At 35.7% G+C, this 23,099-nt stretch overlaps 2 protein-coding genes across 2 annotated transcripts; one reads left to right on the top strand and one right to left on the bottom strand.

Moving 5' to 3' along the window:
- The first annotated feature begins 1,044 nt into the window (after positions 1–1,044).
- tomm40 (translocase of outer mitochondrial membrane 40 homolog (yeast)) lies at positions 1,045–8,304 on the top strand. Its single transcript, XM_059339375.1, has 9 exons — positions 1,045–1,119; positions 3,192–3,424; positions 4,258–4,418; positions 4,769–4,870; positions 4,989–5,094; positions 6,019–6,141; positions 6,330–6,406; positions 7,574–7,676; positions 7,797–8,304. The coding sequence occupies exons 2-9, from the start codon at positions 3,211–3,213 to the stop codon at positions 7,934–7,936; spliced, it is 1,026 nt and encodes a 341-aa protein (XP_059195358.1). The 5' UTR covers positions 1,045–1,119; positions 3,192–3,210; the 3' UTR covers positions 7,937–8,304.
- Positions 8,305–11,857: 3,553 nt separating this feature from the next.
- LOC131976177 (meprin A subunit beta-like) lies at positions 11,858–21,521 on the bottom strand. Its single transcript, XM_059339098.1, has 11 exons — positions 21,504–21,521; positions 19,158–19,239; positions 18,661–18,778; positions 17,575–17,753; positions 16,056–16,274; positions 15,082–15,252; positions 13,941–14,171; positions 12,607–13,056; positions 12,330–12,503; positions 12,110–12,215; positions 11,858–11,984 (listed from the first exon to the last, which is right to left on the bottom strand). Exons 1-11 carry the CDS (start codon positions 21,519–21,521, stop codon positions 11,858–11,860), a joined length of 1,875 nt encoding a protein of 624 aa, XP_059195081.1.
- Between the last annotated feature and the right edge of the window lie 1,578 nt (positions 21,522–23,099).

The raw sequence follows: 23,099 nt of genomic DNA, 5'->3' as shown, positions 1-23,099 counted from the left end.
TTTGTTTGATTTTTTTTGTGTTTTATTCATGTACACAAAGTGGTGATTGGATTGGTCTCATACACTGCTAGTCAGGAGTCTTGCTGTCTCAGCAGGATACTATAATGTGTAATCCAAACTTGCAACCTAGTTCTATTTTTTTTGAGTTTGATCCATGTTGCAAGTTTGGGTGTGGTTCGGCTTTTCTCCAATTTTTTTTATCCTGCTAACTTCATGTTATTACTTGTTGAGACATGACCCAGTTTTAAACCACAGGTGAGATATTAATTGCATGAAATGTAATATTGTGTTTTATGGTTTAGAACATTTGCCAAATATGGTTAGTGTATTTCTGGCTATTTCATGTCCACAAAAATGTACATGCATTTATTAATATAAAATATGGTGCCTTAGAATGGACATTAAACAGTCTACTAAGTCTAAATTAACACTAATAATAGGTCATAATGAGCATTTGTTTATATGATTTTGTCAAAATGAAGCGAGGACCCAAGTGCAAATCAGAGGCTGGAAACCAAAGAAATATTTCAGGAGATTTGGTATTTAAAGCTGGCCAAACTCAAAACTAGACTTGAATTTGGCATAATTTAGAGGTAACGGGGCAGGCCTGTAGGCTTATGAGCTATGAAGCACATTTTAGTTAATTAAATGTAAAGTAAATAAACATTTTTATTTTTTTATTACAGCCACAGGGAGCCACTGCAGATGGCCTGAAGAGTTGTCATATTTGTCCAAAACAATGTACCTTTAGTTGTACCAGGCATTAACTGAACAAGAAAGCAAGGAGAAAACAATGGTGGCCTAATATTGTTTCCCATGACTGTACATACATTTTGTAAATGTTATCATACGCTACGGCCCCTAAAATAGGTGTACCCTTGGAATGTCATTCAGCAGGAGATTGAATGAAAAGAGTGCAAAGCGAATGAACCCCGTGAAACGTCATCGAGAGAGGGCTGTCCCAGGTGTCGTCTCAGCCAATGGCGGACGACATGAGATATACATTAGCCAATCGGTGGGCGAGTTATGGGAAATAGGCGGATACTTGTCAACTACGGTCACGGACGTTGTGGTTAACTTTGCCGGTGTTGAACTACCCCTGGAGCCCAAACCGTCAGCGTGAGTAGCTAAACCATTAAATTACACGAGTTCTTGTTGAAGAAGAGGATGGTTGAGAATGCTAACAAGCTATATATCGTAGTCCCACTTATCGCGTTTTCTCTATGAAGACGAATAGATCTCGTGGTCGACTCCACATGGCTACCTAGCAAGCTAACTTAGCTAGCCAGCCAGCCGACCCTGTTAGCTTGCATTAGCCTTCACAGGTTAAACGCTGCTAGCGGATAGTTTTGCCTGCAGCTGGTTTATCTCCAAATGTGGCCCCTGTACGAAACCACACGTTGCAGTTGTATAAATCATGTGGTTGCCAGATTGCATGGCAATTTGATAACGTTATATACAAGAGTCTGACCAAACTGGGCCTGAGCTACAACCAGCCAACCTGCTGTACTGCCAGGACACTAGGGGAGATCACTGTAGCTCAGGGATGGGCAACTTAAATCCTGGAGGGGGCCACAATTTTTCATCGAAACTACCACAGGGCCACATATAGGACCGGGCACTTCACCAGATATGATGAAACCGCAATTTTAAATATGTTTACAGTGCAGTAACTTAACATATATCATGCTCAAATGCATGTACATTGCAAAAAAGCGGTGTCTAAAAACAAGATTAAAAAACACGAAATCTGAGGGAAATGATCTTGCTGCATGGACAGATAATTTCACTTGACAAGATTTCTTAAATTAAGATTGTTAAATCTAGAAATAAGCATGTTGAACACTTAAAATAAGAAATTAACTCTTAAACAAGATAAATCATCCAACACTTCTAAATCTAAGTTTGTTTTATCTGAAGAACCAAATAATTTGCAGTGTATAACTATAAATAGGAATACAAAAGGTTTGAAGCAAATAAAAAATAACCACTTACTGTGATTTCTTTTTCAGTACAGCAGACCAACATTAATTGCAAGAAGTCATTTTGTGCATTTTTACACTGCACTTTTAAGATTTCATGCTCAAATGCATGTAGTTGTACTGAGGGCCACTTCAAGTGAGGGTGCGGGCTGTATGCGGCCCACAGGCCTCCAGTTGCCCATCCCCGCTGTAGCTAGTCAAGTTAATGACAGCTCACTTCCAAGTATTCAGCTAACATTTTTGGTTCTAACTGTTCCCAAATGCGTTGCATGAGGAGTGGGGGATGTTGAGAAATGCATTGAGGAAACCTTTCAAATTAAATTATCTGACTCCAACAGATAACAAGCAAGTAGTTTAACATAATTTTATTATGATACGTAAAGATATGTGCTGTTACAGAGTCTCAAGGTTCAAACTACACTTCCCTGATTTACACAAAAAATGCGGATCAGTTCATGAAGTTCTGTCCCTTGAACCTTCTTTTATAACCTAACAGAGGTTTTACTAAGAATGTAGGTAGAAGGTGCACCTCCAGAAGGTGCGTCCCTCTCGAACCCTTGATTTGTCAGTTTTAATCAATATTGTAGGCACGTCATGTCACCAAGCAGAGAAGACTGTTATCTTTCAGCTTCAGCACACCCAGTCCGTGACCTTGACCTGGAACAATTTTTAAGACACAACCTCCTGCCTTGTTAGGACTTGCAGAGATGATAGTGGGGGGACAGATTTTGCAATGTTCACATAAGATATAAAACAAAAAGTATATATTTTTGTGATTATAGAATCTTAATCTATAGGACACAGAAAGTTTAGGCAGATCAAATAAATTTATCTAGAGTAATCATAGTTTTAAAACAATATTAGTACGTGATCATTGTATCAAAAGCATTTCCCATAATTAATCTATAAATGAGACACACACACACACACACACACACACACACACAGTTAGTGAATTATGCATGCATAGATAGTGACCTAGTCAATTAGATAGTGATCCCCATGCACAGAGACAGAATAACAGATTATTTCTAACAGGGATTATAGGCTCAGCAGAGCACTAATTTCTTTATATTAAACCTCAATCATATTGTAAATACTTGTCCAGTTTTGACTTTCATCTCCTCAGGATTATGTTAACAGCCAGTAACCTGCAGTTGTGTGATTAAATTAATTAATTATTCATCCACTGTTGTATCTCTGTCCTAGTCTGTTACAGTCTCAGAGTATGGGCAGTGTGTTGGCTGCCGCCTCCCCCAGTCCTGCCCCAGCTGCAGCTGGAGGTAGTCAAGGGGCCCCAGGGTTGCTGTCCGTCCCTCCAGGGTTTGGTATGCCCTCAGTGTCTTCCGTCCCTGCAACATCTGGATCTGACCAGCAGACAGAAGATGCAGATGCACTCCCAAATCCAGGCACATATGAAGAGTGCCACCGCAAATGCAAAGGTTAGTAAACCAGCCATTACACTGTGATGTCTTTCTGTCCTGGGAGGCGGATCCCTCCTCTGTTGCTCTGACTGAGTTTTTCCTGATCCATAGTGACAGTCAAAGGACAGACAATGCTGTATACAGCCGTCTGAGGCAAATTTGTGACTTCAGGATATATAAATCAAACTAAATTGAATTGAATAGAGGTGCTTTCAGTAATTTATGAAGTATTGTTCATATTTGTTTAGCTTTGAAATAGGGCCGGGACTCGATTTAAAAAAAAAAAAAAAAAAAAAAAAAAAAAATCTAATTAATTAGAGGCTTTGTAATTAATTAATCGCATATAAATATTTGACCTGAGAAAAGTGAGAAGTAATTTTTTTCACATGGATTTTTTGTATACCATTGAATAATGACTGAATACATAAGCTTAAGCAACAAAAATATTGTTTATTTTTGTTCAAGTCCAACAGACCAGTAACAAAATGTCCCATCATCCACGGGGCCAACCAAAGTGGTCTCATCAGCTTCTTCCTTCATGTTCACTGTGGTTTGTTGTCTGAACTCATGAACGCTAGTTGGTGCTCCAGTATAATCGGTCTGCCTGAAACTCATCCAGTGAGAAACGTTCCGCGGTGCAAAAATAAGTGTGATTAAAATGCGTAAATTTTTTAAAACACATTAATTTTTGTGTAATTAATTAATCTTAATTAACGCGTTAAAGTCCTGGCCCTACTTTGAAGTAATAATTATAGTATGTCAAAAAAATATCATTGTCATATTGTTATTGGCTTATATCTTTGTTTGATATTATGCTACATAGATCTTTTTTTGTTCTTTCTCTGTTTCAGAGGTTTTTCCTCTGCAGATGGAAGGGGTGCGGTTAGTGGTCAACAAGGGCCTGAGTAACCACTTCCAGGTCAGCCATACTGTTACCCTCAGCACTCTTGGTGATTCTGGTTATCGATTTGGTTCCACCTATGTGGGCAGCAAACAGACTGGACCAGCAGAGGTAATGATCCTTTTCCCATCTTTTTAAAATGACTTAATTGATGTTGACTTGGGACTTTGAGTTGTAAATCCTCCTCCTCTCATAGGAGATTGAATGTTGTCTCTTAGTTGCTCCATTGATCCATGAATGGGGGTAAAAAAACAATAAATATATTCTATGTTAATGTGACAAATGCATTTTGAAGCACCACAAGAACCACACAAGCAAGTAAATACAGCTCCCCAAAATTTAAACTGATGGTCAATAAGCTATACAGCCAAAGGCTCTGCACCTTTGTTCTTGGCAATCAGGTTTCAGATGTTATCCACATGACTGGAAAGCTGATGCATGTCTGTTTTTGTTCTCCATAGTCATTCCCAGTCATGGTTGGAGACATGGACAATACTGGTAGTCTGAATGCCCAAATCATCCACCAGCTCACGTCTTCTTTGCGCTCCAAAATAGCCATCCAGGTATGTAGACTTGCTGAGGTAACGTCCTCTCTGATATTGTCTTTTTTCTGCCATTTTTTTGTATCACTGACATTGTCATTGAGTCTCAAAACGTTTCTTGTGATACTTTTTGTTGCAGACTCAGCAGCATAAGTTTGTGAACTGGCAGTGTGACTTGGAGTGTCGCGGTGAAGACTACACTGCTGCCGTGACGCTTGGAAATCCAGACGTACTTGTTGGATCTGGTAGGCTTTATGTAGCAAAATTGCAGTGGAGGTTTTGTTGTTGATGTTAGTAATTTCTTATAACTGATTCTAAGTCTGACAAAGTGGCCTGAGGTAGCCCTCTGAATTTGATATATTATATTTAATATTAATAAGGATTGTTTTTTAGGCCATCAATCAACATCTTTTTGTAGGAAATGTATGCCAAATTAGATATAAAATACTGAAGTAGATGTTTAATCCAGTTAGACCTGAAACAATCAGTTGATTTGTCGTTTGGCAGGACAAGGTCTTTTGCCATGTTTCAAGCAGAAATGCAGTATGTTAACTATATAACAAACATATTTTAACTAATAATTAACTAATAGCAAGCTGAAGATCTTTAGGTTTTTACATGTTAATAAGATAAAGTAAACTATTAATCAAATTAATTGCTTTCTTCTGTTATGCATTAAAAATACTTTGTCTAAAAGACTGAACTAAACATGTTTCAAAAGAGACCCTCTAAGATAGTAAATAGAAAACACAGAAAGTGATCCCCACAGTTAAAGTGTGGCTGAGTTTTGTTTGAAATTGTTTTGGAATGGTGCTCATATAAAAACCCGAGTTTCTGTAACAATACCATAGTTTTACATGTGCTTTTCTTTAACAAAAGACGCAACGTTTTTTCAATGTTAAACCAACATTATATTAATGCCTAATATAATAATCTAAATTTCGTCAAATTTAAATTATTTAAATTCTAATGAATGAGTATAACAATATGAATCTGGCCAGATTTTAAATGACCATGTTTAATACAGTGCTCAGGGCATATTGCTTCCAGTACCTTGAAAATATTTGAAAAGCTGGAGAAATGGAGGGGGAGATATCTTTACTACAAATATGTATGATAAGGGATCGTACTGAGTAAATAATAGAAGCTGTTTAAATATTTTCTTTCAGGCATTTTGGTGGGCCACTACCTCCAGTCTATCACACCAGCTCTGGCTCTGGGTGGTGAGCTAGTGTACCACAGAAGACCAGGGGAGGAAGGAGCGGTCACCTCCCTCTTGGGCAGGTACACAGGTAAATCTCCACTGTGTGCTTATTGAAACATTACTAAATGCATGTATTACAATTTATCTTCATAATGTAATATTTGGCTATCAATTTCCAACATTATACTCACTTTAATAACAATTCTGTTGTGTGTGCCCAATTCCACCTCGCTGTTTTCTGTTTGATAGGTGTTAAAATCTCTTTTCTCTCCTCAGGTGAAAACTACGTTGCTACATTGACTTTGGGAGGAGCAGGAGCTCATGCTACCTACTATCACAAAGCCAATGATCAGGTACCTAACATTTGTAATTGTGTGTGTGTGGAAGTATTTAGGTTTATCTGTCTTGGTTCATCTTCCAAGACAGCTCAAATGCAGCATTTTGGTTAAAATTCAGATTATTAACTTAAAAGATACGTCATTTAAAGTCTGTCTTATAACAGTCCTCACTTCCCCGTATGTACAGTCATTGAAAAATGATTAGACCCCCAGGAGACTTCGCTGTATCAACTCAAATTTAGCCTCTGCAGATCTCATGGCAGGGGTCTCAACAGGTTGGTGGCCAGCAGCAGCGCTGGGTATTACAAGCAATAGAAAGTTTACTGATCTGACTTAGAGTTTGGATCAGACCCCCAGTGTTTGCAATGGCTGAATCTGAGTTGCTAAAGCAGCTAACTGAAAGTTTGTTTTCCTGAGCTACCATCTTAATGTCGTCCCAGTGAAGTCACCTGACGACGGGGAGCGAGTCAGAAACAATCCAATGCAGCAACCTCTGGTATCTGATTCTATAAGTAGTACAGGGTTCGTACGGGTGCTTGAAATCCTTGAAAATGCTTGAATTTAAATGTTGTATTTTCAAGGTTTAAAAAGTGCTTGGATTTTGGATAAAGTGCTTGTAAATGCTTGAAATGCTAACTGTATTTCTCTTGCAATCTGACTATATCCATCTATAGACTATAGATAATCACAAGTTCAATGTAAAAAACAATGAGTAGCCTATCTGAAATGAAGACCGTTCCTCCTAAAAGTGTAATACCATCGCTGTTGGTATGGTTAAGTGAAATCTCCCCCTTTTAGTATGTAAGTACTCATCTAAAACATGCAATGTACAACAGGTGTAAGATACTGGAAAAGCTTGAAAATAGACCTTGAAAGTCCTTGAAAAATGCTTGAATTTGACCACTGCTAAAGTGTGCGAACCCTGTAGTATGTTATTAATACCAGTGTAGCCTAATTGTCTTCTGCAACTGCACAGACATACTGGGTTTAAACAGAAAAAATAGACATGCATTAAAAAAGATTGTGCAGCATTGCTTTGTTAATTCTAGAATTCAAATGCCATTGTTATGAATGAAGCATTTCATTTTTCTAAACTTTTTTTCTGCGGCCCTAGCATATTAGCATTTAATTGTTGTATACAGACACACAGATCTCTCCTTTACCTTCTGGCTTCTATTATAGTTGCAGATAGGAGTTGAATTTGAAGCCAGCACAAGGATGCAAGAAACCACAGCATCCTTTGGTTACCAGCTGGACGTTCCCAAAGCCAACTTGCTCTTTAAAGGTAAGGAGATGCAGTATAAATAAACTCATAGCCCCAAATGTTAAATGATTCATTTGAAAAATTACAATATAACAATATTTTCTTGTTAACAAATAATTCTTTCACCTTTCTTCTCTGCAGGCTCAGTTGACAGTAACTGGGTTGTCGGGGCAACCCTTGAAAAGAAACTGCTGCCGCTGCCTCTCACGCTGGCCCTCGGGGCATTCCTCAATCACCGCAAGAACAAGTTCCAGTGTGGTTTTGGTGTCACCATTGGCTAGAGGTGCGGGGGCTGCCTGGAACCAGCTCGCAGGCCACAGCTTGGACCGGCACAGAGACACACAGGAACCTGGACTAAGTTTTAGAAATTGGATTCAGAGACTCTCTTACAACTGTGATTTCTGGGGCAGACAGAGAGACAAAGACAACTACCAAGGAGCCAGGACTGGCCAAGCCATGCCTACATTCTGTAGCACAAATGTCTTTCCTTTATGGTGTATTGGATATACCCAGAGGCTAGAGAGATGTATATCAGAGGGCATCAGTGATGCATGAGAACATGTGATGTGAAAATCAAAGTAAGTGGTTAGACATAATATATGGTGATCATGTATGATGATAAAAATAAATGTCATTACTTTTTGTAAAAGTGGATCTTGTGATTGCTTAAAAAAAAAACTGGATACACATGGTGAAATATCATACAATGTTTCAGATTAATATTTTTTCGCTCCTCTAATGGGTTCTTATTTTGTGAGGAGAGTCCGGAACACTTTGGTAAACTTGATCGGGTCATTCAGAAAGATTTAATGAGAGTTGGCATAAACATTACATACTGCATTATGAACACTGAGTCTATGGAAGTGGCCAGTTCAGGCTGCCGAACTCTCCCTCAGCTATCCTATGGTCTGGTTTGGTTGCTTTGTTTTGTCTTTTCATACATGCCGTAAAATGGCCATTGTATTCCAACAAAGTTAAATAAAAAGTTAAAGTATGCCGTTCTTATGTCAAAAAATATAGTATAGTATGCCAGAAATGTCGGACTATTATGAGAGTTTGCCATCCTTATGTAAAAAAAAATAGTATAGTCATAGTATCGTATGTCATCAAGATTCACAAAAAAGTGTCATTGTATAGTATGGCATACTTACTTTGCATATGGCAAATTTCATTTGAAAAAAACATTTAATAGTATGTCCAAAAAAGAGAAAGAAACAGCATGGTATAGACTTTTTTTTAAATGGTCACAGAGAAGGTTATCAAAAAAAAAAAGCTTTAAAAATAATGTGTAGATCATGGTATTAATCAAAAATATTTTTTAAAAGGGCATACAGTATGTTGAAAAATGTGAAAAACTGTGTACTTTATCCAAAAATTCCTAAATTCTTTAGAACAGTACTTTGATTATGCTGACACACCTGCCTCTCATCTAATAATCTACTATAAGAACCTCAGCTTTTTGCTCACTTGTTGCCAGATTGACTACACTGGTAGCCAACATACCAGTGATTTTTGGGTCTACTTTATTTGTAGAAATTTTTCAGATTGAATCCCTCCCTCTGTCGTTGCCTGCCTGCCAACTCAGGATCACCAACCCACTGGATTTCTATCTCCTGCAAACCTGCATCCTCCTGGTCCTGCTGTCTCCATTCCCTCTGCAACGTTCTGCCTGCCTGGCTTCACTGCCTCAGCCCTTTCCCTCTTTTAGATAGGTTTGAGGGAAGAAAAACAAAAAAATACAGAATCCACGCCGAGGTATATATATATATATATATATGGTCAAATGTTTTAAATGCTTAAAATGGCACAATTATAGTCTGTCCAAAAATATTGAGAAAACACCATATTATGGTGTGTCGATTTTTGTCAAAAATTGTCAAATTTTAAAATGCCTAAAAATGCTTAAAATGGGTCAAATATAGTCAGTTGATACATGTAGTAGTATTGTTTGTCCAAAAATAGTGAGAAAACACCATATTATGGTAAGTCCAAAAATGCCCCACCTAGAAAAAAGTTGATTTTTGTCAAAAATGTTCAAAAATTAAAAAGCCTAAAAATGCTTAAAATGGCTCAATTAATGTCTGTTGATACATGTAGTAGTATTGTTTGTCCAAAAACAGCGAGAAAACACCGTATTATGGGATGTCCAAAAATTACCCGCTTAGAAAAAGTGATACTATAGCATGTCGATTTTTGTCAAAAATGGTCAAATTATAAAATGCCTAAAAATGCTTAAAATGGCTCAATTAATGTCTGTTGATACATGTAGTTGTTCTTTTTCTCCAAAAACAGCGAGAAAACACCATATTATGGGATGTCCAAAAATTACCCGCTTAGAAAAAGTGATACTATAGCATGTCGATTTTTGTCAAAAATGGTCAAATTTTAAAATGCCTAAAAATGCTTAAAATGGGTCAAATATAGTCCGTTGATACATGTAGTAGTATTGTTTGTCCAAAAATAGTGAGAAAACACCATATTATGGGATGTCCAAAAATGCCCCACCTAGAAAAAAGTCATACTATAGCATATCGATTTTTGTCAAAAATGGTCAAATTTTAAAAATGCCTAACAATGCTTTAAATGGGCCAAATATAGTCTGTTGATACATGTAGTAGTATTGTTTGTCCAGAAATAGTGAGAAAACACCATATTATGGTGTGTCCAAAAATGTTTTGACTGATGACACAAATAAACCACACTGATGCATGTATAATCTTTAATCCTCAAATATTCCATTCTTTTGGTTCAAGAACCACTGTTCAGGGAAAGTTGCCACAGCAAAGCCCAGAGATGCCCAGATTACATCAAAAACATTGTACAGGGGAATATATACAATTCCACATCTTTCTTTATGTTTGCAACACAAAACAATAAAGGCACATAGCATCCTTTCCTTTTTATAAGGGAAGGTAAAGCAATACAGCTTTACTTTTTAATTTGTGATCAGGAATGCAGCCCAATAAGAAATCATTGTAAAATTTCATCAGCAACCCACAAAAGATAATCCAAAAACAAACAAATAAAGGTGTACAGAGATGTCATTGTCTGCATCTGTGTCTGTATTCATTCAACCAAAAAAATGATCTGTCTCTTACTCCGTATTTTGATAGAGACCTGACATGGATGTGGTTTATTGCTTAAGTCACGTATTGAATTTTACAACTTACATTCATTGGCAATGCAATTTTTTTGCCTGTAGAGCATCAAATACATTTAATATACTCATACTTATATACTATATTTGAGCTTACCCAAATGAAATATTCATATTCGGGTACATCTCTACACAACACCAAACAGCAGCCATGCATGTCATTCATTCTTAAATAAAGTTATAAGTTGTGATTCATCAACTACCCCTGATATACAGTATCCTTACCCATTTCACCTTTTTTTTATAATTAGTTGCCTATCAACCAAAGCAATTTAATAAAAAGTAAAAAAAACAACAACAACTCAGTAATTTAGCCACTGGCAAATTTACTGGTCCTGCTGGTGTGCAGAGGTGATGCATATCAACGGAGCAATAGCATCAATGCGAGCAAGAGGGTGAGGACAGGAGAGCACACCAAACCAGCAGAGACGCCAAAAATGCTGCACGTGGGGGGGAAAAAGAGTGAGATTTTATTTTTTTGACACATGCTTCAAAGTGTTCCAAAAACATCCCTACACATCAAACTATAAAGGCTGTTGTGGGTTTTTTTTTTTTTTTTTTTTAGAAGAAAATGTGTTTGTGTAGCCTTTAAAGTACCAGCAGCTGCTGCAACACACTGTGCACTGATTTTACCCTTTTTATGCATTGTCATTGTTATGTATTTTCTATTTACTTACGGTGACCTCTTTATACAGTAATGTCTGTAAATATGATTTTTTTATACTTAAATGAGCCGTATCTGAGATTCAGAGCTTATAGATTGCTTGCCCATGGCTCTCAACATGCACAGAGAAACACAGAAACTCAGTTTAAGACACAAACATTATGGACGCCATTACTCCACTGTACCCTTACACAGCAAACATTTGTTTGCTGCACTATTAATGTTCGGTCGTGGACAGCGTCTTTAACATTAACATACAGATGGCTGTTGGAGCCAATTGTAACTAGTCAATTTGCTCCAACAGCATCAATTCAAGCTTTTTCAAGCCCATTGATTTCACAGCTAATAAATTACTGTAAGTGTAATATGTGCGAATTAATCTTAATACCTGTCGTCATCTGTAGTTTTAACCATCGGACGGGTGGTGGGGTGGTGGGTGGTTGGGTGGTGGGTCTTGGGATGGTGGGTGGTGGGGTGGTGGGTCTTGGGATGGTGGGTGGTGGAGGTCCTGTAAAATACAAAACATAATTTTAAGGCATATCAAAATAACAAATTTATTTTCTCAAGCTTTGTTTTTAAATAACTTTTTTTTTAAACAGTGCTGAAAACTGACTAAATGTGACAATAGCCTACCGTCCTGAGCATGGGCCGTGGTTGTGATGCTTAGTAGGATGCGCTGTCTCCACTGGGGGCACTCGAGGACACGGTAGCACATGTCCATCAACGAGAGGAGTCAGATCTGTAGCAGAAGAATAAAGTTTCAGTGATGATGTCATACCAAACTTTAATTGAGGTCTAAAGTAATGCTTCAAACAAGTTTTTTTTGTAGAATTTATAGAATTTATTAGCTTGCCTTGGAAACTGAAAGTGAAAATGGCACTCCCTCCCTTTAGGAAGTGATCGTATCCTATTTCTTCCATGTAGGCAAAATACCGTTTGCCAATCAGGGGTCCGGCAAAGATGGTCTCATTATTGACATCCACATATGGACTTCCAGTGTCATGAGGATTGCCCCACAAAAATTTGCCTGTTTATAGAAAGCATAAAAATAAACAACCAGAAATTGTTACATATAGTCTGCTAAAGTTTTTTTTTATTCCACATTTTTTTTAATGTTCTTTTAAACATACCATTACTAGTGTTGGTGCGGTCACTGACGATACTGCGTTGCTTGGACATCTGCATCTGGAGGTTAGCGGTCTGATCCAGCATTTGGAAGGTCACTTGCCTATGTGGGACCGGCCACTCCAGCTCGTCATCATATTGACCAGACAAGAGCTGCACAAACAGTCCAACATAACTCCTGTACAGTGATATCCCAACCGCATAAGCATAGCCACCACTGGAGTAGTGCCGATCGCTGTATATATTGTGACCGAAGGCACTGGTTTTCACAAGTTCCACAAAGTTGTCGAACTGCATGGTCACATGTGGACATTCTGTCTCAGAGAGATTGATGTCATCGATCGAGAAGCCACCTGAAGATTTTCCTGGTCCTTTGCGAACCTCAAACACCACCTGGAAGTGCTTGGTGGCATTCAGGGAAACATGCTGCAGCTGCCAGTGAGATGTTCGTCGACCTGGAGGGAAAGTTTTGAGATGACAGAAGGAAATAATCCTTAATAATGTGTGCACTGTGTGGTATGATCCGATTGGCCTGCTGGCTCTCATTGCAGTGAAATACTTCTTGTAACATAACCTCATTGGTCCTTGTGACATTTTGGATAATCACAGCCTCATGAAACATTACAACCAGAAACTAGAGACCAAGAGCATTCAGAGGATCCTAGATATATTCACCTCAATCACTGAATGTACAGACATTTTCAAGATGTCTTAACATTTTTGATACCAATTCACAGAATTGTTCCTGGAGGTCTTGGTGTCTTAATGTTTTAGTGTTAATGTTAAAATTGTGAAATTACAACTCTGATTTGATAAGAAATTTCTCTACAATGGTACAAAAATTTAAAATCCATCCTCTCCAACTACTACTACTCCAAGATAAAGAAAGGAATGTTCTTGAAGGCAGTGAGCTGGTCTGTCTTTCTACCTGCTGAGTGCTGACTGATGGGATTTTTTACAGTTGTTATTCATTCCTGATATTTAAAAAAAAAAAAAAGCCAAGATTCAACATTAAATGTGTTGAACAAATGGAACCAACCCGGAAATTGCTGGAACACTTTATGGGACATAATTAAGCATGATAATTTACGCCATATATGAATACAGTTCTAAACCCTTATACACCTTAATAATGTTAATTGATTCCTAATTATCAATAATGTTATATCTACAGATATATGACTATAACAACTTGATACACAGTGCTGTGATTAATCTCCAGATCTCCAGATTGTCAGTTTTGAGATGCTGTACACCACTTATACTGTTACACCCCTAAAAATCCCCTTCCTCCACCACATTCTCTATAAATTGAGGCAGAACTAGCAGCTGACATTACCAGTGATCTGTCCCGCGAGGCGCAGGGTTCCAGTGGTGTCCCATTCACCATGAAACTCTCTGATCCAGATGTTGAGCTGGTCCGAAACGCTTCCGCTGTTGTAATAGTAGAATTGGAGGCACTGGACATGACAATCCCTATTGGGACTCATCTCTTGGGTCTCCAGCCAGGCAGAGTCTCCCATCATACCTTTTGCTGTGCTAGCATGCATGAAGTAACTTCCACTGTGATCTAAAATATTCATGTCAAAAATAAATATGTTAACTTGGATCTTCACATGTATCTGGGCCAGGTAGGAGGAAAAAATAATGAGAGGAGGAAAAAATTGAAACTTTTTGAGTGTGGTAAAGTTGGAACGATATTCACAGATTCAGAGGAACATAGTTTTAGAGCAAATCCCCACTTTGTATAGAGAGAGAGCAAAAACTGTGTTGACTGTGTTGAGCAATTATTCCTAAACATTTAATCCAAATGGCTATAATTTAATGGTTTGATTCTGCAAACTGTCTTTTTAATTTAGAATTTGTCTGAACAGTTAGACAGGTAGTAGATAGACTGCAAGCTACAACCTGATTTTCAACAACGTCATAAAATGAGCAATAACCTCAATATTTAAGGATGTAGTAGTACTAAAATCCCCCTACACATAAATATGCTATTCTTGGTAGTAGCTACTACAATTATTGTTTTGGGAAAATCTGCTTTTATGTAATTTATGTGCTTTTTAGACATATATATTAGACTTAATAAATAATCTAAATCTTGCGTAATGTTAAATAAATAATAAGCCCACATAGGTTTTTTTTTTTTTTTTACCTCTCCTGCACTTACTATTCTTGTTTCATTTCTGTATTTTGTTTCTTTTCTTATTGTGCAAATAAATTAATAAAGTAATGAGGAAAATCAAGTTGTAGCTTGCAGTCTCTTACAGAACTCAAAGAGCTGACTTCATTCTCAACATTTCAACTTTTTTCTCAACATTGTATTTTTTTTCCCTCCTGGCCCTAATCATCTTCCGTATATCTACATTTTAGATCATTAAAATAGTTTGATACATCAGAAAGATTTATGTTGCCCCCCCTAAAATGTAAATCTTTATAAATATGGTCAAACATTTTAAATTTAAATTTTGAAATCTTACCATGATTACGTGGAGCAGGTCCACCAGTGGGTAGACCGGTGTGGTCAGTTTTAGGACCTGCAGTTGTAGTGGTCAGCATCAACCAGTTCATGCCACTCTTTGAACAGCTTTTAAAGTGATCCATGTCCTTGCTAGAGAAGCTGCAGTGCAACATAAATGCAACGGTGGAGTCTGTAGAGGTGAAGAAGGAACACAGAAGTGAGAAACATTAATTGACATGAAAATAGCAAAATAAAATTTGTGAGATTTCAACTTATTTACTTTTTTTATTTACTTTACTTTATTTACTTTTAATGTTTGGATAAAGACGTATAACTGTGTGCAGATTCTCCCTTAAAATTAAGTCATATTGATCTTGTCATCTCATTTTTTTTTTAGCAATTTTGTGAGTGGAGGCAGATCAGAAAATGTTCACATAAATTAAGACCCAAGGTGGATCTCAATTCTTTATTTTGTGTGATTTTGGCCTGATCACAGAGAAATCGATCTCAGCACTCAAATTTGCTGTAAGCAAAGAAACACCGGTGTCTCCTTTGAGAATGTTTTTTCAACAATCTTATTGAGGCAGTTATATAGAATATATGTATACGGTTCTGTTTAATATGGAACTCTAAAAAAAGTTTGTTAAGAATGTACAAGAATATGGATTTGTGAATATACTTTTCTTTTAAATTATAAGAAAATAATTAATAGAAATGTGGGATGTAGGCTATAAAAAAGGCGGGATAATGTCATAATAATGACTCAGGAATATCTCATTTTGTAAAAGGCCTGTTGCCTCGGCTCCTCTTTCCTCGTGTCTCTTTTTAGGCTCAAGGTAGTATAATTATTGTACATCTTCAGTACTTCAGTGGAAATGAACTGAAAAATGTGATGGGGATGATACTTTTCTGAGGATAATGGCACATTATCTCTATCACACTGATAGATTTTAGTCTCTGGAATAAACAGTGGTTGTTCCCTTTAACACTTACTGCATTTGTAGAGGAGGTTCAGCTCCTTTACATCTCTGGGACTCATTTCCAGTCTCTGACCAATAACATCCTGGAACATTGGGTCCTTGGTAACAATTGTGGTCCCGTTGCCATTGCTGAATGCATTTTTGCCATAGTGCATCACTGAATAGTAGTCGTATGGGACTCCCTGGGTGGTGCTGCTTTCTTTGTCAACTATTCTGAAATTATTCTCTCGTCCTAGATGACACATATAAAAGCAAGCCATCAATTACAGCATACTGTATTAAAAAGCACAGATGGAACAAACGTTATTCACAAACAATTGATTAGACAAAAATAACTTAACTTATTCTGCCCTACAAAGCCTAACTGCAGTAACTCTATTTTTGGTCGAAATTGAGTTATAACTAAAGATGAACTCCTGTTTTATCATGTGACAAAGTTTTAAAATCAATTTTGCTTTATTTCAGAGAAATAATGATATAAAAATTGGAATAACTACAAAATCCAACTCAAGACCAAAGCAGGCCGCAGTAAGTTTACTTACTTATCTAGATAGTGATTAAGTAAAAAAAGTGAGATAAAATGATATTAGGACTAAAATATAACATTACTTTATAATATTAAGTTAAAATTAGGCAAATCTTGGAATAGAGTTGTTAAACACTTTTAAATACACTTAAACAAACTAAATATAAAAGCTGAAAGAAGACAACAACATTGTAGTTACTGCACTCTGTTTTAGCATTATTATTAGAGCCTTTAACAGCAATGCAAAATCAGTAACTACATTTTTGGGGTCAAAGGTCAAATCAATCGTCATGATTTTTGAGCATAAAAATTACATTTTCAATACATGTAGAAAAGAGTGTCATATCACTTACCTAACTACAACCCATTTGGCTGGCTAGTTAAAAAGCGTTAAAAAACTTTAGAGCAGTTTTACCATTTGCATAGCTACTGCAGTTAGACTTCATAGAGCAGTATTGACTATAAAAGTTATTTTAAGGGAAAAATGAACATGTCTGCATTCATCTCTTCCAACACAAATGCATACATTTATTAGCGAATTTGTTTACAATTTTAGCTGAATATTAAGATATTAATAACAGTTTTTTTTAGAAGAATGTTAATTATTTTCTTTAAATGGTTTAAATCAGGGATGGGCAACTTAAATGCTGGAGGGGGGCACAATTTTTCATGCTCACTACCTCAGGGCCACATATAGGACCGTGCTCTTAACCAGATATGATGAAACTGCAATTTTAAATATGTTTACAGTGCAGTAACTTCACATATTTCATGCTCAAATGCATGTATAACAGTATAAATAGGAATACAAAAGGTTTGAAGCAAATAAAAAAATAACCACTTACTGTGATTTTTTTTCAGTGCAAGAACAGCAGACTGTCATTAATGCAAGAAGTAATTTTGTGCATTTTTACACTGTACTTTTAAGATTTCATGCTCAAATGCATTTAGTTGTACTGAGGGCCACTTCTAGTGAGGGTGCGGTCTTGAAAGTCTTAATACAAACCTTTAATGACATTCTCGAATGCAATTTTCACAAACTCATCTCTGTCGTATCTGGACTGTTCGTGGTAGAAGCCTAAAGCATGGAGGAACTCATGTTCAACAGTTGAAATCTCGTCGCAGTATCTTCCGATGGAAACGTCCTGTCCCCCCCCTATGACACGCCCAATATATGAATAACATCTAAAATGGGAAGGAAAAAAAGCACCCATCAGTAGCAGTTGTTCACATTTATACCTTTACGTAACTGACCACACTCATCATTTATCAGAGCATATTCAGAGCATGTTCAAAATCTGTACAGGAGCTGTCTATACAAACAAAAAAAACAACAACACATATTTATCAAACGTGCACAAACAACAACAAAGTAAAAGTAAAAGTACTTATACCTGATATCATCATACTAAATTACTCCACTACAAGTAAAAGTACAACTGTACCAGCATCAATATGTACTTCAAGTATCAAAAGTAAAAGTATTTGCTGTACAGAATGGACCCACTCAGATTGTTGTATATGTTCCAGATTTATTATAAGATTATTAATAGTCATGCATTTATTAATGATGCTAAGGTGGGGCAAGGTAATCATTTTTAAATTTTTTTTTTTTGTGTGGTAAGTCTCGACCTGAACAGTAACTAACTGTAGTGGAGTAAAAAGTAAAAAGTTACATAAAATGGAAATACCCAAGCAAAGTACAAGTACCTCAAAATTTCACTTGAGTAAATGTACTTAGTTACATTCCACCACTGAAGACAAGCTTTTGTACAGAATACCAAATATGGTCAAGCACATACATGGCCGCCCATAAAGTTGGAATAAAATATTTTTTTTTACCTCTTTCCATGAAATGATTGTGACAATGTGATTTAAAATGACAGATAACGTGTTTATCTTCTCAAAACTTGCAATCTCTTCAAAACATATCACAATGAAAATAAACCACAATTATGTCTAAAAACAAAATTATTCCAACGTATCTCTGAAAGTCTTAAGTTGATTTACTTGTTGTGGAAAGAAATAGCAAACAAGATAGATAAGGATAAAAAACGGTGAAAAACAAGAAGAAAAGAAATGCAGAACATACCCTCCTAACTTTTGAATGTGAAGGAAATAGTCCTCAGAGTTCACTGGTTTGAAGTCAATGCATGACTTCAACCTGAACTGGTCCATGGCTCTCAGGATGACCCCTTTGGCGTTCATCTCTGCCGTTGTTTATGGGAATTGTGAAATAAAGCAAAAAAAAAAAAGGCAATGTCAACACAATGTATAAAAAGAGGCATTGCTGTTTGCGTACATCTTTCTGAAGCGCTGCCCACACAAATTCTTTCTATACGTGGAGAGTTAAACTGTTGACTGACAGAACAGGCCAAGTAGCTTTTTTTCACACCATAGTGTTGCACATATATGGCTCCTATATGGCAATAGTGATGACTGATGTGCAGGCCATTGTATAAACTGACAGGTGTGTAATTATGTAGGATTCTCCACATACTACCTTACTACCTAACATGCCATATAGGTATGCTCTTCCTTAAAAATGACTAATATTCTGGGTAATTATGCAGGAATAATTGTATTTACCAAGTCCTTTGTTTAGACTGTATGGGATTGGGAACGTCCACAGTATGTCCTCATTGGTAATGGCACTCCGTTGAAACTGAACCTAAAAAGATTCATAATAAACGTATTAGGGGACACACAAAAAAATCACACATACATGTTAATAATTTTACTATTCTACCACAGAAATGCTTAACTCACCTCCAGAATATCGTCAGTGGTTAACTCTAAGATAAAGTACAAGAAGTGTTGTTGTTTTTTTTAACAAAGAAATTAAAAACTAATAGTTAACAACAGAAAAAGTGGTGGTTGAAATATGATCTTGACATTTAATGATATGATGGGTTTTTTTTTTTTTTTACCCTTGTTTGCTTCCATAATGTCTTTGTCTTCACCAGCCTCTACAAACAAACAAACATAGGAAATGCTGCCTTGTAAAATCAATTATTAATAATATAATATTATTAATATTAATAATAAAATAATTCATTTTAAATTCAAATGAAGAATTTAATAAATCAGATAAATATTGCATCTTACCCACTATTTCCTCTCCAGCCTGTAAAAAAGAGAATAAAAACAGATTTGATCACTTTAACATATGATGTCATTTTGAGATATACAACAAGAGAATATAAGGAATAGTCTTTGATTAGCTGGTAGTGAATGAGTTTGGAGAAGCAGGCAGGAATACCAACACGGTTTCATCCGGTTTTTAAAACAACAACATACAATGACTCATACATAGTTTAGAGATGCAATTGAGAAGCTGTCTGCTGCTTCAGCACCACAGACAGCACCGTGGGTTTATTAATACACAGCACACTCTGGCTACTGATATTTCAGAGAAAATACATTCTAACTTGCACAAACTTGAAAAATGAATTTAAAAAAAAATGTAAAAAAAAAAAAAAAAGTAAAAAAAGGTATCAATGACGACAGGTTAAAAAAAACAAACTAAACAATAACAAGAACTTATATGATATATATGGAAAAATACATGATAAAATATTAACACATAAGACAGCATGACAATGAAAAGATAATACTATACAATGGTATTATTATCATTATCATTATCATTATCATTATCATTATCATTATCATTATCATTATCATTATTATTATTATTATTATCATTATTATTATGGTAACACTTTACAATAACCAACAAAGTGATGTTTATAGATGGTTTATAAACAAATTATTAACCATTTACAAAGTGCTATACATATTTAATCTTTGTTTTCAACCAATTTCTTAAAGGTATATGAATCATTTCAAAATCATTAACATACTTAATATCGTGTTAAAACGTGTGCAACTAAAACTATTAATAAACTATTAATTAAAATGTAATTGTTTGTTAGTGGTAAAGTAACTTTAAACGTACATTAATATACCATCAATTTGCCATTTATAAACTATTTAGTTATTGTAAAGTGTTACCATTATTATTATTATTAATAATAATAATAATAATAATAATAATACTACTACTACTATTACTACTACTACTACTACTACTACTAATAATAATAATAATAATAATAAAGGTTAAATCACACCCAAGGTTTGGGGCGATGGGCAGTCTTGAAGAAATCTTGTGTGTCAAAGCCTCAGAACCAACAAAAAGAGTGTCTGTTTTGTTTTCATTTAGCTGTTAAAAAAATGTATAACATATAACAACAGCTGCATTCTCTCTGATACTAGGGGATGGAGAGGACGGATGGCTTCATACTCATATTTGAAGTCGTATGGTTTCTATTCAAGTGCCACATTAATTTAAATGAGTAGTAATTAAACACCTTTGTAGCATGAAATACGTCATAATTTGACAGAAAGTGCATCAGTAAATGAACTCTTACTTGTTGTCGGCCGCATTCTGATGAAACTGCCAAGGTCACAACAAGGAAAATGAAGCCTTTCATCCTTGTAGTGAATCTTGGACCAAACTTTAATCGGGTTATGGGAAAAAAAAACAAAAAAACAATGGACATCATATCAGAGAAGCAAAGACAACTCAAATATATATATTCTATGACTGATAGAGAATACAACAACTAAACCTTTAATTTGACCTGATATGAGAATTATTTTTGTTTAATTTGAACTTGAAGATGAAAGAAAATGCTCCTCTGTGTTTACCTTCTGCCAGCCTGATTGTTCGTGAGATGGAGTTGGAAGCTTTAGCTGTTACAGGGGACTTTAAGTACGACCAAAAAAAGAAGCAAAGCAGGTTTTTACACTTTTCATGCAGACTTGCAAGATGTTTTGAATTCCTTCCAAATACTTGACAATTGCTGTTGTGGTAGTAATGCTGTCAAGATGGAAATCACCGCTGACTGTCACACCATTCATCAGTACCTTAGCGTGTCGGGACATTATCAGATGTTCTCAAGAGCAAACAAAGAACTTTTTTGCCGTGTCATTTGTTGATCTGTAAATGTGAGCTTCTTATGTGGCTGTGTAATAACACTCCACTTAGTAGGTTTGCAGTTATCAAGATATTTCACTTAAAACTAGTTCTGATTTGGTCATCTTTTTTTATTCTAGTCCTGTGTCAAATGTTTTTATTATATTTTGTCAGACTTTTTTTTAGTTTGTTGTTTAGTTGACAAAGGTTTCTTATTTTGGTAACACTTTACAATAACCATCATTTATAAATGACAAATAGATAGTTTATTAATGTTTAATCATCATTTATAAACTGTATATAGGCCATTTAGGATGTAAATACATAATTTATTAATGTTTAACTAACTAAAAAATGTATAAATTACAAATAGATGGTATGTTAATGTAAGTTGATAGTTACTTTACCATTAACAAACAATTAAATTATAATTAATAGTTTATTAATAGGTTTAGTTGCACTCATTATAACATGTTTAACACCATAATAAGTATGTTAATGATTTTGAAATTATTCATATACCTTTAACAAATTGGTTGAAAACATTTAAAGATTAAATATGTTTAGCACTTTGTAAATTGTTAATAATTGGTTTATAAACCATCTATAAACATCACTTAGATGATTATTGTAAAGTGTTACCCTTAATTTAAATCTTATCTTTAACTATAACTATTGTAGTGAACTTTTCAGGCTGTCTAGTCCAACCAAAACCAATAATTTAGTCATCTTAGTCGGACTTATTTCACAGAAGATCTGAGTATGGGACTAACAGAATACAAGTAATTTGATTACATATTTCTTATATTTATAATTATCTATATACAAAATATGATCTTCTGGCCTCTCCCAGTGCCCTTCTGTCTGTTTGTCTTTGTTTTATTTGCTCTGAAATTCATATCAGGAGTGGATGTCCCATAAACAGTTTCAAAAATAAATGTGCAACAATTTGTGTGTGCACCGGCCACATGACAATATGACACAGACCCAGGACACTGTCAAAAAGTGATTTTGGCATGGAAATAAGACCCAGAGAGATGAGGTCAGTGAGACAATTTTGAAGTTATCCAGAAGTAATCCAACTTGATTTAATGGGATGGAAAACAAAAACAGCATGTAATCTGCAATCTGTACTGTAGTATAATGTGTTTTAAAAGTAACCAACATAACCCTTACCCTCCAAAGATTCTATCTCTTCAATTATCTGAAGAAATACACAAGTTGAATGACAGCCTGCAGGAAATCTCTGGTCTCCTGGTCTGTTGGTATTAAACTATGGAAACATTCAGACAGACACATGGTCTGTTTTGAATATTTATTTTGAACCAAAGATATTCCAACATCTCTTCAAAACCAATATAGAACGATAAGAACTGTACAGACAATAAAACATATATGGTAAAGTGATTAAATACATTCAGAATAACAATTCACCATTGTGAGACGTCCCAGGAACAACATCAATCCAACATGATTCATCTTTTGTGTGCAGCCTAAAGAATGACACATTAAATGTGAACATACAGTAAGATGTTACAAACAGCTCA

The sequence above is a fragment of the Centropristis striata genome, chromosome 8, assembly GCF_030273125.1.
Source record: "Centropristis striata isolate RG_2023a ecotype Rhode Island chromosome 8, C.striata_1.0, whole genome shotgun sequence".
NCBI classification, from domain to species: Eukaryota; Metazoa; Chordata; class Actinopteri; order Perciformes; family Serranidae; genus Centropristis; species Centropristis striata.
Note: the sequence above shows the minus strand (reverse complement) of the source record. Positions and strands in the feature narration are given on the sequence as shown.

What these genes read in the sequence shown, in the direction of transcription:
- LOC131976177 (XM_059339098.1), bottom strand. An exon ending in CAGTCTAAACAAAGGACTTG is followed by an intron (nt 18,779 to 19,157) that starts GTAAATACAATT and finishes AAACAACGGCAG; the next exon opens with AGATGAACGCCAAAGGGGTC. An exon ending in CCTCGCGGGACAGATCACTG is followed by an intron (nt 13,057 to 13,940) that starts GTAATGTCAGCT and finishes CTTTCCCTCCAG; the next exon opens with GTCGACGAACATCTCACTGG.
- tomm40 (XM_059339375.1), top strand. Translation starts at nt 3,211, where the DNA reads ATGGGCAGTGTGTTGGCTGCCGCCTCCCCCAGTCCTGCCCCAGCTGCA. An exon ending in GCTCCAAAATAGCCATCCAG is followed by an intron (nt 4,871 to 4,988) that starts GTATGTAGACTT and finishes TTTTTGTTGCAG; the next exon opens with ACTCAGCAGCATAAGTTTGT. An exon ending in CCTCTTGGGCAGGTACACAG is followed by an intron (nt 6,142 to 6,329) that starts GTAAATCTCCAC and finishes TTCTCTCCTCAG; the next exon opens with GTGAAAACTACGTTGCTACA.